Below are 15,856 nucleotides of genomic sequence, written 5' to 3' on the forward strand. Positions count from 1 at the left end.
CTGTTGAATACGACACATGAAGTTCACGCGCTGACGTTTCAGCTCTGACAATGGATTACGAAAATCCATAAGAATTGTTGAGAATCATGTTGAACAAAATTCTGTATATATCGTAGATCGTGTTTTATCAAATCTCACCAAATATATTAATATAAATATTTATTAATCGAAGATCAGTTCTCAAAATCATTCAACAAGTATTCTAAGTAAATAATTCGGATTCAGTGTATTGCGATAAACAGTTATATTCATTAATAAGCTTGTTTTGCATTATGTGTATTGAAGCTATATAAAACTACTGCTTAATGGTGAATAAACAATTGGTTGCCGTGGAAACAAGCAGGCCAACAGCCGCGGAAGTCAGCTGCATAATACGTAACGCAAATCAAGCAGCTTCCCTGTCGGCTTCTGGCTTGATTGCGTTGTATATATTACTAAATATATACATACAGTATAACTAATATACCGATTTTGTTTAAACCTGAGAATATTTGTGAATATTAATGTTATACTTCACTTTAGTTTCTGAGTGAAAAATCCTCGAATGCGTTTGGTCTCTCAGAGCGTTCCAGTCAACTTCAGTAAATTACAAACGTAGTCCAAAGTTTTCAGGGTTTCAGAAGCCGTGTAATTTAGTGGCAGTATCAAATGTCGCGTGCAGTTTATCAGCGGAGTTCAACTCAAGTTAAAAGACAGATCGGTACAAAGAATACGCAGCGTCGAAGCAGTGATAAGGCCGTGGGGACTGCTGAGGAGTATGGGAGGCAGAACCGCGACCAAAAACAGGACCGAACTGACCGGCGACATGCCCGTCTTGAAGAGATGGCTCCACGGATGTCGGAAGCGAAAGACAATCGCAGGTAGCATGAATTGAATATCAAGGTCAGCTGTACCACTTCGACTGAACTGCACAGCAGTTGAGCCAGTGTTCCTCGTAACTACTCGCATTTAGATAGAGGGTGTTGTTTTTATTGTGAGTTACGTAAAGCATGACCTGCATTTGGGCATTTTGTTGGTTGCCATGTAAGTCTTTACAGACGAGTGCTGAACTGAAAAATACAATGAGTAAATGTGGGTATGTGGGTATAGTCTCGAACCAGTCTACTGTTAACACTGGCTCAGTTCACTCCTCACATCGGGGGGACTCCTGTTGTATTTTTTTTTTATTCCAACAAATTTCGCAACCAGTGCATTTTTCTTACTAATCTCATTCTTTAGTGAGATGATCTTTTTATTCTCTTATTCTACGAATATTATTCTGAGATATTTGTATTTTTGCCAAAACTTGAAATGCTTAAGTTTCCTTTGCCAATTTCTTTTTAACTCCTCCTTTTCTATACAGTTTGATTTATAAATTGTAAATTGTTGTCTGACAGGACTAAATACCAAAGAGTAGCAATTACTCGAGTGCCATGTTTATTTGTCTGCTTATTTGTAAGAAGCGTTTCTTAATGAGCCGATAAGTTAAAACGGCAGCGAAGTAACTAGCGAAGAACTGCCTATTGCTAATCATTAACATTTGGATAAAGTTACTGTAAGTGAGCAAACACTGCAGGGTAAATTAAAAAGAAAAAGACAAAAGAAACAAACATTTACAGTTACAACAAAGAATACAGATATTTATGAATTTCCTAGAAATTACAAAACTAAATAATAAAAATGCAAATGAGGCACTTGTTGTGAAAATGGTTGGAACAAAAACCTGCACCAATGGGGTTCCCCAAGGACTGAACCAGAAAACCAGTCTACTGTAATAGTAACATTCATTCACAGTTAACCTTTGTGTCAGGCATCAAATAACTATAAATATTCACTGAGGAAGTGAAATCAATGATATAATTAGTGCTTATCAGTGAAGAGCTTAAAAATAGTAAATGATTATCTGAAAACTTAAGCTATACTAAACTGAATTGTGTTATCACATCAGCTGCAGTAATGGGTTATATTTATGTGTATCTATAGCTCTCTGTGTAAACAAACAGGCTATAACAAAATAACTTTTTAACAAGTGCCCTGACTGCTTGTAGTAGTATTGTTATGTTTTCATAGTACAGTCAAATTCTTTCTTACATGTACATCCTATGTATAACCAAGAAATAAAAGCAACAACCCACCACTGAGCACTACAGAGCTGCACTTATGGCTAAGGAATTCAAATAAATTTTAAGTGATATCCTGTCATGTGGGATGTTTTATTTGCTTGGAAACTGGCAAAATCATTCTCACAGTAGATGTCTTACACATCAAGTAGTTTCAGCCCACCCAGTTGTCCCAATCATGTCATTAATCATGCAGTGTAATGTTTTTCACTATTACTGGGACACTTTTTTGTATACAATATATTTGCCAATGCTAGTACACTTATTTTTCAATTGGCTTTCTTTAGTATACCTTGTGAAGACAAATACAATTAAATGCACCCTACAGTAGAAGCTGAAGGATGGATGGGATGCCTATTGGCTTTTGGAGTTTAAAGTGAATCTAGCTGTGCAAGACAGCCTTTTTTGAAGTTAGGATTTGGGTGGTTTGCAGGAAAGCAAAAGAGGATTAATCATTAAATACAATATATGTACTTTCTACTCAATTATTTCCACACCACAAGTTTGACATTGAAAATGTCTATTTTATTAAATACTGGAAAAAGGGAGTTCCTGAGTTCCTTTTAAGATCTTTTTGTTTAAATTGTTAATAAAAACCCCAATGTTCTTATTTTACTTTGAGCTTTTTTTTTTAGTTTACTAAGTAAACTTTCACATACATCTAGTTTCACAAGGGTAGCACCTATTTGTGTAAGCCTAAAACTCCACTTTTCCCAGGTGTGACTCATTATGTGCTTTTTTCCACCAATCAAGTTTTGATTCACTGTGTTGACTTTTACACTAGCCAGGTCCCCATTTGTGGAGTGACTCTTTCAACCTTGGATTATGCTTACACAAACTATTAAAAGACACTCCTACTCTGTATCATGTTGAAAACCTGGTGGACAGGCACCACTGATTCGTCTCAAGCTTTTGTCATTTACAGATAAAAATAAGATGTAATAAACTCTGCAGGGTTACCTGTAGGCTATAAAATCTGTATTTTAGTAGCAAACATTAAATATGAGAATTCTGCAATCATGTTTGTAAAATGTACTTTACAAAATTTGAAATTGTTAATGTGGCGCATATGAATTATAGTGTTTTTTAAATTTTCACTTAAATTGTATTTGTTATATGCTTATGGTAACTTTTTATGTTTACAGGAAGGATGCATTTACAGTTACCCAGTCAAATCAACTAAAAAGAAACCCAATTAAAAAAAGTAAGAATATTCTTATGTCAATATAAAATTTTGCAAAATTAATGATTTGTTCACTGTGACTTTTTTTTTTTACTCTGCAATGGTCTGGTATCACTACATTGTGTCAATTGGCGACATAAAAACTGTACTGCTACCCGTAAGCTCATAATGAAAAAGGAGGATGAAACTGTAATCTCTGTAGTTTTTACGTTCTCCCCAATCCATATGGGTCTTTTTTTCCTCTGAGTATTGCAGTTTCTTCCCATATGCCAAAGGTTAACCATAAATTGGGGTTGTGTTGGTGTGGGTGTCCGTGTTAGTGCGTCCTGTGATGGCCTAGTGTTCCATGATTCATATGTTGTGCTTGCTTCTGCTGTAATAAACTATAGTCCACTGTAATCTGGTACAGAAGAAAGTACTGATGTAGCTGTTAACACTGCTGCCTCACAGCTTCAGAGTCTCGGGTTCAGTCCCAGCTCAAGGATTGCCTGTTCAGAGTTTGCTTGCCCTCTTTTTGGTGTTAACGTTTTTTCCTTCCACATTCCAAAGAATAGTGGTAAATTGCTTGGCAAATCTAAACTGACTGTATGTGAGTCCATTATGACTTTTAAAGTAAATTGAAAATGTTCAGCTTCATCTTTCCAGAGTTGAGTATTTACAGTATTGATCATATTTGATTTCCTACATCCATGTTAGACATTTATCTACATTAAACTTAATATTCCATGTTTATTTTACTGCTTTTACCTAGTAATTTACTAATTTGTCAATTTTAACACTATACACAGATTAATTGCTTTGATAAATGATTATCTAAATAATTTATTTAAGGTGAAAATAAGAGACTTAGCATTGATTTTTGACATCCACACTTTTGATACAACAGGTATCTATATACAAAGAGTGGTGGCTCTGAGGCTAGTGCAAATCAGAAGGTTGTCGGTTCGAATCCCGTAAATGCCAAAAGTGACTCAACTTCATTGGGCCCTTGAGCAAGGCCCTTACACTGCAATTGCTCTGTCCTGGGTATGACGTTAATCTGCATGTAGGCCCTCCAAACTGCAGGGAAATAGCTGGGGGTTGGTGGCAGACTTGGCACTCCGGCCACCATAAAAAAAAAACTCACACTGGTTCCATTCCATCTGAAGTAGTGTGGTGCTGAGGTATCATCTATTGCATGGCTGCACTCAGGTTCTAATCTGAGATCCTGAGTTGGTTTGTCATGTGGTGTGTGCGGCAATGCACTGTATCAGCACGTGCTCCTAACCTACCTCTCTATATACAAAAAGGATTCTTACATTAATTTTCATCTGCACACTGTATAATAAATTCGTACTCCTCACAAATACAATGGAGATGTCACTTACAAATTATATTACTGTTTTAAAGGTAAACAAGAAGATAAAATTACACTGTTATTAAAAGTTTTTGTTATTTCCTTATAAAATAATACAAATTTTAATGATATATGATAAACCATGTACACTTTCTATCAAAATTTTTAGAACATCTGTTTTTATAGAAATATACACAGTTTAATGTCTTAATGTTACATAAAATCAAGACATTGAACAAATAATGGCAAATAAAAAAATAAGTCAAGGAATCATTAAGTGTACAAAATTCTATTCAAATTTTTGATTCATCAAAATAGCCACCTTTTGCTGATATAACAGCTAAACTGTGGTAATCCTTTTAAGTTAGAATACCAGTCACTCTATGCAAGTCACCAACTCTGCTTCCAGCAAAAGAACCCCAGACCATTACACTTCTTTCATGTTTGACAACTGGTATCACACACTGAGGAACCACCCTTTCACCAACTCAAAATTTTGTTTCATTGGTTCATAAGATATTCTTCCAGACTGCAGTATTTAAAGGCCCTATGTTGTCCTATAAGGAATGTCTTTATTTACTGCCAACTCACCCTGTCAAACCTGCAGCACAAAGTCTCTTTTGTACAGTAGAAACTGAGATTTGCTTTGTTCGACCACAGTTAAGCTGTATTTGAAGCTGTTGTGCTATGAGGCACCTGTCACACAAGCTGGTGACCCTCAGAATCCTGTCTTCTGATTTGAGTTGAGACTTTGGGTCTGCTAGGTCTCATCCTAACAGTTTTTTCTAGTCTCCAGTTGCTTTGGGATCGTGTAGGACACCATACTTGCTGACACTTTCATTTTTTATTGCACTTTATCTAAATGAAAGGCCTACACTTCTAAGGGTAATAATGCTTTGTCTCATTTAATTTGGTAACTACCATTCTCTTGCCATTATCATTGGAATTTACAACTTTCTACAGTGTAATATTGTCCAAGTAGTACTTCAAATGATGTGGTAACAGTCTGTTCCAATTCTGCTTTAAGACAGACAGAGGGTTTTTATGTAATCAACAGAAGTTGGGACACCTGTGTAAATTGTTTCAACTTGCAAGGCTTAATTTACTTTATGAAAGTGTAATGCTGCAGAACATTTGTAGTTTGTAACCTATTAGTTGTCCCTGAAGAAGGCCCATTTGTAATATTCTGATATTTACTTTTTTTGTTAACCTAAACTTTAACTTTACACCTCTGGCAGTTTGCTGCTTACCTTTTTACCGTTTTATGTCATTCATTGCATTTCAACTGATTAAATTTGAAGAAAATCTTAGATGTTCTAAAAGGTTTGACCAGTATTATATATAAGCACACTTTTCTCATCTCCCTTCAGGGATTACTATAGTGTACCAAATAAGAACATCTATATCCGATTGAGACTCTGTTTACTGTATTTTGTAATGTCCAGATAGTTTACTTGCAATAGAAATTAACATCGCCATATCTAGACAACATACTGAAGCAATTTTACAATGTAGTTTAAATCCTTTATAAGAACTGTCCATTGATTTGAAATGGACAAGTCTGACTTTAGAATCTAAAATGATTTTGTCAAAATCTTTCTAAATCAATGTTGGACTACAGTAGTAGTTGAAGAAATCTGCTAAAGTAAGTAGTAGTTGAGTATAGTAGTTAAATTTGAAAAAGAGCATATTATGATGAAAATGTGAAGAACCAAGTAGTAAAACATCCAATATACAGATGTGTAGGCAGCTCACAAACATGGAGAGAATGAGCAGACATGTACAGTACTAAGAGTGTCTAGGAATCAAAAGTCATGTTTTGGGAATTCTTCAGTAGTAGTTACACTGTATTACTTACGTTCTTGTTATTGTTATTTTTTAAATCTTTTTTTTTTTTTTTTTTTTTTTTTCTTTTTCATTCTTGGAGATACCACATTGGAAACTAAAGCTCAGGCTAACCCCAGAAGTGAATCTACACATTATGTCTCCATTATGCCAAGCAGAGTTGGTGAGTTCTCAAAATAAGGAATATTTTCCAGAAATTGCTTGTTGCTTCAACTCTGGTATATGGAAATGTTTAAATTTTAAACCATTAAAAGTGTGTGTGTGTGTGTGTGTGTGTGTGTGTATACAGGTGCATCTCAATAAATTAGAATATCATCGAAAAGTTAATTTATTTCAGTAATTCAATTCAAAAAGTGAAACTCATATATTATATAGATTCATGACACACAGTGAAGTAAACGCTTGAAATATATCTTTTCATTTTTCTGATTATGGCTTATAGCAAATGAAAACCCAAAATTCAGTATCTCTTACAATATTGTGAAAAAATTCAATATTGTAGACTCATGGCTTCACACTCCACTCAGCTAATTAACCCAAAACACAAAGGTGTCCTGAACCTTTAAATGGTCTTTCAGTCTGGTTCAGTAGGCCACACAAGGAGGGTTAAACCACAAAAGGTCATTACTAAAGAAGCTGGCTGTTCACAGGGTGCTGTATCCAAGCATACTAATGGAAAGTTGAGTGGAAGGAAAAAATGTGGCAGAAAGGTGCACAAGCAACAGGGATAACAGCTGCCTTGAGAGGATTGTGAAGTACAGCCCATTCAAGAATTTGGGTACTAAAGTAACAGCTCCTGTTTTAAATAAAGTCTTGAGACTGTACCTGCCTTCTTTATACAGTAAAGTAAGTACCTGTATTTTCCTAGGAATCCTGGATTCGCCTATCTGTCTCTTGTGTATCTCTGTGACTCATGGTTGAATTAAAAAAAAAAAAGTGCTTCTTAAATGGCAAAAATTGTTTTATTTGAAAATGAGACGTTAGATATAACTAATTTTTAATAGAAATACAGGTATGAATACAGAAAAATGAGACATCAGATGTAACTTTTTTTTTTCTCATCATAAACTGCCGCCATTTCTTACTTTTCTTTCCGATGAACAAAAAAAAAAAAAAACTTTTGAGAAGCACTATGAAACTCGAACAGTACAATATCCGCACATGGCACAACTACCCACATGGACGCTCAGTGGAGCACTAAGTCAGAATTCAGCCATGTGTATGATGTCACACTTATAAACTCGCCGAGCCCCACTTAGAGAGTGCCCAAGACTATATATTGTCACTTGCTTTTGGTGTAAGTGTAGGTGCAGCATTAAGTGTTTTTTGCATCACATTATCATCTTCGGTGGCCATTCTTGGTTGAAAATAACATTTGTTATACTGAAATTTATGTTGCGTTAAAACAAAATCCATTAAAAATTATGTTGTGTTGACAGAAATGTTAATATAAGAAGTATTCATTATTCTGAAAATTTTGGTACTTTGGTATTTGCTATAACAGGATTTGACCTGTATATTCATACACACAATATATTTATTTGTATGGTTTTGAAAAATACTTCCTTCACATAGCAGTATCCAGACACCACTGAACTGAACATCCAAAGCTAAATATTTTATTATTGACAACAGAAACTTACAAGAAATTCCTCACAAAACAATTAAGTGAAATTACTCTAGGAAGGAAGAGATGATTTGCTTACGAGATCCTTTCAAAACACAAAGAAACTGTTATTGCCTGTTAAAGCAGGACAGACGTTTGTGTTTTTGAATAATTGTTGGTGCAAAGTGTTGAAATTCTTTCTTAAGATCCTAAACATGGAATACTTTATAGTTAAATGTTGAACTTTTAGTTTTGCCTGCTTAGGACATTTTCATCATTCTTACTGATTGTCTTTATGCTGCTTGAGGCCAACACTGTTGTAACTATGGACAGTCATTATACCATGGGTCTCCAGCACCGGTCCTGGGGTCTCATTTATAAAACTATGTGGATTTGAGTGTGCACAACAAAAAAAAACAGGACAATGCATACGCCAAAAAATATCAATTTATAAAACCTGCTGTATACACATTTCTACGCAATTTACCATTTATAAATAACAATCACCTTGTAAATATGCGTACATGAATGTGCCCTGAAAGATCCATATATGGAGCATGCTAATCAACCTCATACATATGCAATCACATCGCTGCAGACCTTCATTGGCTGGTAGAGCAGCCTTTCCATCTTGACACATCAAAACCTCATCACCTGTATTCAAGAGTATCTGGCTGTGTTCTGCAACTGAGAGTGCAAAATCATGCACAGCATTTTAGCATCTCTCTTCTGCACTCTAGGGGTCCAGGAAAGGTGTAAGGCATCGGTGTCTAAGTGGGTAGCCATTATCACCTGGCACATATAATGACGTGAATGCTGGTATGATGAATAGTATAGGCTATGTGAAATAGCCTTGTTTCTTTGCCAAAAAGCCAGCCACCACGTACAGCACCATCACATCTGTCAAAGTTACTTGACCTCAAAATAAATGAATCATGAATTGACCCAGGCCATCGAGACATCTGGGGTGACATTTGCAATAATGGAATGTAACAGCTGAATGTTAACAAAAGCAGTTTCATTTTTGCTAGATGCCCCAATTGAAATGAGTGTGATTACAATAGAAGAACTGGACACTCCTGCAAACTGCCTTTTATATTGGCAAAACGTGTTTATTTTATGGAGATACACCCTTATTATAAGAAAACTGGATGTAGTGTTTCGTCAGTCAGTGGTTTCCAGCACAGTGACCATGACTGAGTGAAGCTTGACGGAGATTTTCCTGACTGTACAGAGTGGCTTCAAAACTGCCAATTACAACACACACAAATACACTTAGACTGTATCTTCATTCCAACAAAAACAATTGTGAAATTTAGCAATGAAAAGCCTTGGCTCACTCCAGAGCTCAGACGACTTACAGTGCCAGGATAAAATAGTGTGCTTTCAGATCTGACAATTGTGAGGAATTCAGGAAAGCAAAGTATATCTTGGCAAAAGGGATCAAACATGCAAAAAGAAAGTACTCTGATAAGCTGCAGTAACAATTATCTGCAAATGACAGCACATCAGTCTGGAGAGGCCTTAAACAGGTCACTAACTACAAGAAACACACATCAAACAGTTCTGCTGATCCCAGTATGGCTAATCAGTTAAATCAGTTGAAAGACAATGGAACATAAATTTACTGGATGGTCTCGCTGTTACTACTCTACACTCCTCTTCTTCTCAGCTTCCCCCTCCTCTCATCACTGTAAAAGATATGTGCAGCCTAATAAAAATATATAAAAGCTGCAAGCCTGGACCTTATTTCCCCTTTTACACTCAGGCATTGTGCGGACCAGTTGTCTACAGTATTTTCAGACATTTTCAACCAATCTCTGGGCCTGTGTACTGTTCCTGCCTGCTTCAAGACCTCCACCATCATTCTAGTAGCAACAAAATCAAAGGTCACAGGCTTAAATGACTACAGACCAGAAACTTTAACCTCTGTGGTAAAGAAGACATTTGAACACCTTATTCCGAATTGCCTCAAGAATGCTACAAATGACTTCCTAGACCCATTTCAGTTTGCAAACAGAGCCAGTCTGCCTGTGGATGATGCAGTGAATTTAAGTCTGCGCTTTATTTACTATCCATCCATCCATTTTCCAACCCGCTGAATCCGAACACAGGGTCACGGGGGACTGCTGGAGCCAGTCCCAGCCAACACAGGACACAAGGCAGGAACCAATCCCAGGCAGGGTGCCAACCCACCGCAGGACACACACAAACACACCCACACACCAAGCACACACTAGAGCCAATTTAGAATCGCCAGTTCACCTAACCTGCATGTCTTTGGACTGTGGGAGGAAACCGGAGCGCCCGGAGGAAACCCACGCAGACACTTTTTACGTATTTTCTTTTTTATTTTAATGTGTCTCTTAGAACTATATACAAATAAGAATTCTAATGTAACAATTACAGCAGTTAATAAAAAAATAAACTTAAACACTTGAACGTAAATTTCTGGATTATCACACTGAAGGCAGTAGCTGGGGATTAAACAGCATGTGTAACTGAGATGAAACTGGTTGGAGAAAAAAACTTACATACACTGCTGCCTTCCATTTTATGAACTAGGTGTTTAAATCCATGCAAAACATAAAAAATTAATGGACAAAAACATAACCTTGAAAAGAAAACCTGGAAGCTTGAAGGAAAAATCATTTGTGATGGATGCATTGTTTTGTACTTTGGATGCACGTGAAATTAAAGTGCTCCAAATTTTACACAGTCAAGAATACATTTTACAGATGGCAGACGTGAGGGCTTTAACTGTGAACCAAAGATAAAATAATGTCTTTGTAGCAGAAAGTTCATACAGAAAATAGTAACTGATAATAGGAGTGTATTTGTAGTTATTCCATGATTTGACATTGTGATTTTAGTCCCTATGAGATAATATGAAAGCCTAATGCTCAACAGTGCTCTTTACAATGCCCTTTGACATTACTGTATATTCATTAATGTGTAGAACCATATTTTCTTTATATTTTGCAGGTGGTAATTTAACAATACAGGAAGTTAGAAAAAAACAGCAGGATAGTATGAACTTAGCTCAGGTATGTATGAATATTTCATTTGAATATATTATTGGGCAGTGCTAAAGGTTTAAACTTTTTTATTCTTAAAATTAGATCACTAAACCTTTTCTACAGTAACACTCTCCCTCTGTTTGTAACATGTATTGCAGATATTAACCATGGTCAGTTCATACTACTTGGAAAGAAAACAGGTCAACTTCATAATCATAGTTTGACATAATATGAACCACATGGCATCCCTTCACATCCTTAATAATATGCAGAAGTTAAATAGTGAAAAAAAACAATCTTCATTAACAAAATTAATGCAAGTCTGGGATGAATGCAAAGAAATCGCAAAGTATACATAAACAAAGTTTTTACGAAACTCCTGTTACCTGTCTGGGCCTACCTATTTTATTAGTATATTTGTATTTAGTAAGCAAATTCTCCCAGCTAATGTAAGAAGCAGACTTGTGAAATTCATTTATACACTAACCTTTTCGATGTTGCACTTAGCCACTTCTGTTATGTTTCTTTTCTTGGTATCCTATTGTTGCACTTGGTGCCACTGCAGCATTACCATCCACAAAGCATTACTTATCCGGGAAATAGTTCCAGAGTTCAGTACATTCGTGGACTTTTTTACGTCCTATTCACAATATACTACTTTGCTTAATCCATGGTCGGGGATGAACTCATTTATTTCCATAATTTGATCTTCTCTGGGTACAGCAGGTATTCATTACTGTTCATTCCAGTTTGTATCATTTTTGGTATGTAGCAGAGGCATCTCTGTATTTAGGGCAATAGGACATTGCCCCCACCTCCCAGTAGATGATGCTATTTTCAAATATTAAATAGTAAACATGCCTTAATAACTTAGTAAAATGTTAAAATGTTAATAGGAAACTGAACTTAGTCCTTATACTTATTTTTTCCAATGATATATTCAATGCAATTTCTTATCTAGAAAAATATTTCTTTTTTGGAGTATGTAAAATTTTCTTTGTACCTGGCTCACCTAGCCTTTTTCCTTTACTTTGACAAGCCCTTTAACCCTGCAGTATTCTAGGCATATATTTACTCTTGTAGGCACATGTTAAGTCTGAGCTTGAAGGATAATGCCCTTTTAAGTGACCCTTGAAAACACCACAGGTTGATTTTTTTTTTTTTTGTGAAACAATTTAAAGGGTGCACAAACTTATATAGCACATTGTTTTGGTGTAATCATCAACATTATCATGAATCATGTCAATTACTTGTATACAATATGATTTAGCACTTTGTGCATTAAACAGAAATTGGAAATTCATAAGTATTCATTTACATCTCTGCTTTTGATGTTGAGTATTTGATCTTGAGATGTCATTTAATACTATCTGTTGGTGGTTATACTATGTGACAAAATATCAGACAAATAATGCCATAAATATTATCTTCACTGGTGCTTCTAGCCTAATGCATTGTGAAATGCAATGTCGCTCCCTTGCACAAGGTTTAATGGAAGCTGTCTCCTTCATTAGCTGCCCTCCAACACTGTTTTGGGCACTCTGATCTTCCAAGGCTCTGTTCATCTGGCTTCAATGATGTTTTGTTTCTGATGCTTTCCCTGATGGCACATTCATGCCCTCAGTCCCGCCTTGGCCCACTCAGTCAGAAAAATTGGTGTCAGAAGCAACATCAGCTGCACCTAGTTTTGTGAGCTGATTCTTCCTGAGATCACCAGCAACAATGTACATAGGCCAGTGAATTTAAACAGAATGGATGGGTCTTGTAAATTCTACACTTTAAATGCTTGATCATCTTTCATTCTGCTTTGCTCCCACTTACTCACATACCTTCTGCATGGCTTCTCAGGATGGCTCCACCTTTTTTGACAGCATCTCTCTCCCAAGTCCATATAGCCCAACAGCACTGGTTTCCAGTTAGAATCTTATTCACTGTAGCACTTTATTGCAATCAGTTTTAATCTGGACCATCTTCAGAATTGGGCAAACTCTTGAAGATGAATGTATCATCTTCAAAGTGATCACATGCAGGCAAAACTAACATTAATTGTAAATGCAGGACGAGAGTACCACTGCCTTATGGGAAGTCAAATCTGTAAATGATTTCAGAGTATACTGTGTATTAACACAACATTCTTGTCCTTCAGGCAATGTGTCTTTGATATACAGTAGAACAAAGAAGGGAAATAAACCAAGGCTTAAAATTGTTTTATGGATGTCAGAGATGATCTAGTAGAATTCTCAGTTAAACAGGAAATAGTGCACTTGATAACAACAATAACTATTAAAAAGAAATGCATTCAAAATGCAAACCAGAAAGCACTTTTTCACAGAAGATCTGGAACAAATTACAGTGGATATAAAAAGTCTGCACACTACCTGCCAAAATCACAAATTTTGTGTAATAAAAAAATGAACCCAAGATATATCCTGTCAGAACCTATTCCACCTTTATTGCAAAATTGCCATCTATACAAAGAAGGTGAAAAGAAATCAGAAACTGTTTAAAATAAAAAGGCAAAAAAATGATATAAAAATCTGGTTACATTAATGTTACACCCTTTGATAATCAAGGATGTGGCTGTGTTCATCAACCAATCACAATAATTCTCATCTCAAATAGCAGTTACTGTAGTATATAACATCTGACATCAATTAAAGTGGCTCTGATTGAGCTGAGACTTTTTATTTCCACTGTACGTAGTCTTGAATTTGAAGCAGAAATCTTGATAGCAAGTATATCTAGAGGAGGGACTGGAATGGTTTAGTTACTAGTCTACAAAACAAACTTGATGGACTGAGCTGCCTTAGACTCTTGCACCAGAAAACAAACAGTAAGATCATTCGTGTTCTGAATCTTTATGAAAGCAGTCCTACATTTCTTTTTAAGTAAGTGACTATAGGCCTGAGCATTTAATCTTTCTGAATTGATGAAGAATATGCATGATGTTTCTGGTGGTTATGAAAAGGCATTTATTGACATCATTATTTTTCCAAATGTGTTTTTTTATTTTCTGTCATTACAGGGTTGCAGCAAGGTTGACCCTATCCTTACATCATCAGAAAAGTACTCACATTGATTTGTAATGGGCTAATGCAAAGTTACTGGTTGACTTAACATGCACATCTTTGGGATGCAGGAAGAAACTGGTGTCCTAGAGAAACCTATGCGAACATTGGGACAAACTGCAAACTTTGCATAGATGGCAATAAATAATAAAAATTGATGTTACCATATTGAAATTATTTTATATAACAAAACAGTCATAATTTGTATGTGAACCACGACTCGTAACACTAGTGTTACTATTCTAAATGACCAAAGGGAGAAGATTTTTTTTTCCAATGTGTTGTTTGTGTTTCTGTTCTTTCCTTTCACAAATTATGATAGTAAATTCTTAAATTCAGATGTTCAACATATCTTGGTACAATTTTACTTCCTTCTAAATATTCTCTGTATGTTTGTTTTATATCCACTTAATTATTTTAATTGGTTACATATAACCCTGTTGATGAATTTACGGTGTCACGGTTCTAGCATAAGTTTTTAGTGTGTGTTTGAAGCGAGAATAAAAATGCTAGCCAAAGTGATTAAGAGCCACATAATATAATAAATGGATGTGTTTGTGTTTATAAATGAGTATTCATGCTTATTTAATGCCGTGATATTTAAACTATTAATTTTAGATTTTGCATATTTTATCATATATTGGTTTGGCAATGTTTTAAATATTTTCCTGCTATGTTCCAGAGACTTAGTTTTTGATAAACTTAACACATATTGTTAGTTGACAGTGTGTGAGTAAACCCCACAATGGGCTGGATTTCCATCCATAGTTAGTTACTACTACTGCCCAGTTCAGCTGGGATAGACCCCAGCTCTCCACAACTCTGATCTGGATATGTGTGTTAAAAAAATGGATGTATGGAGAGGACAAAAGGAAAATTTATTTATTAAATGCATTCATAATATAGGCACAGTTCAACTGAAATGTGTTACCTTACGAAAGCTGCAATGGTTCATGAATTTATCATCATGAGCATTTTATAATTATTAAACTGAACTTAAATTAATGCACAAAAAACTAATAAAACCTATTCCCTTGACTTCTTGAAAGATTAACAAATGTTCAGTAAAAATATTTTAGAATGTGCTGCAATAGTGTGTATGTGTTTCCTACTTGGTTTCTGCAGTACCCTTAGAAGCCAGTTTTGTACAGGTTATTTTATGTACTTATTTATTTAATGTTACATTTGTTTTAATATGTTTTATTTTGAATAAAGAATTACAGTATATGCTTGACTGATTTCCTATTTGTGTGTATATAGAGAAAAAATATATTAATCCATAGAGTTTTTGGAATAATATCCTGTCCATTTTCTTTTGATTATGTAAAAGGCAAATTGCGTTATTCTTGAATAATGACATTTGAATGCTTTCTATTTTTTTATTAACTGGGAAAAAAATGTCATTTTCTAACCCACTTAATCCAGACTAGGGTCACAAATTGGGGTGCAGATGGACCCTATCCCATCCACAGGAGCATATTCTGGACAGTTATTGATTAGCCTCTGAGTTAGTCAACAAAGTTAGCAACATTGTCTAGAGTCAAAAACAAAGATTAGATTCAAAATCATGTTGACTGGTATAAAGCAACAAAAAACTGAACATGCCTGAATACGAATTTACATAATAATGTATCCGTTTACAGTTACCTATTTGAATTGATCTAAACCTGTCGCATACCTTCAAAGTGTATACGTTTAG

The 15,856-nt window shown here is 35.3% G+C and overlaps 1 protein-coding gene across 1 annotated transcript; it reads left to right on the plus strand.

Moving 5' to 3' along the window:
- Positions 1-294: 294 nt before the first annotated feature.
- On the plus strand, positions 295-15,371 carry zgc:194621 (uncharacterized protein LOC795037 homolog). The gene is made up of 5 exons (XM_051922903.1): positions 295-860; positions 3,245-3,303; positions 6,546-6,626; positions 11,055-11,116; positions 14,115-15,371. The coding sequence occupies exons 1-5, from the start codon at positions 649-651 to the stop codon at positions 14,166-14,168; spliced, it is 468 nt and encodes a 155-aa protein (XP_051778863.1). The 5' UTR covers positions 295-648; the 3' UTR covers positions 14,169-15,371.
- Positions 15,372-15,856: the final 485 nt, after the last annotated feature.

The sequence above is a fragment of the Erpetoichthys calabaricus genome, chromosome 2, assembly GCF_900747795.2.
Source record: "Erpetoichthys calabaricus chromosome 2, fErpCal1.3, whole genome shotgun sequence".
NCBI lineage: Eukaryota > Metazoa > Chordata > Cladistia > Polypteriformes > Polypteridae > Erpetoichthys > Erpetoichthys calabaricus.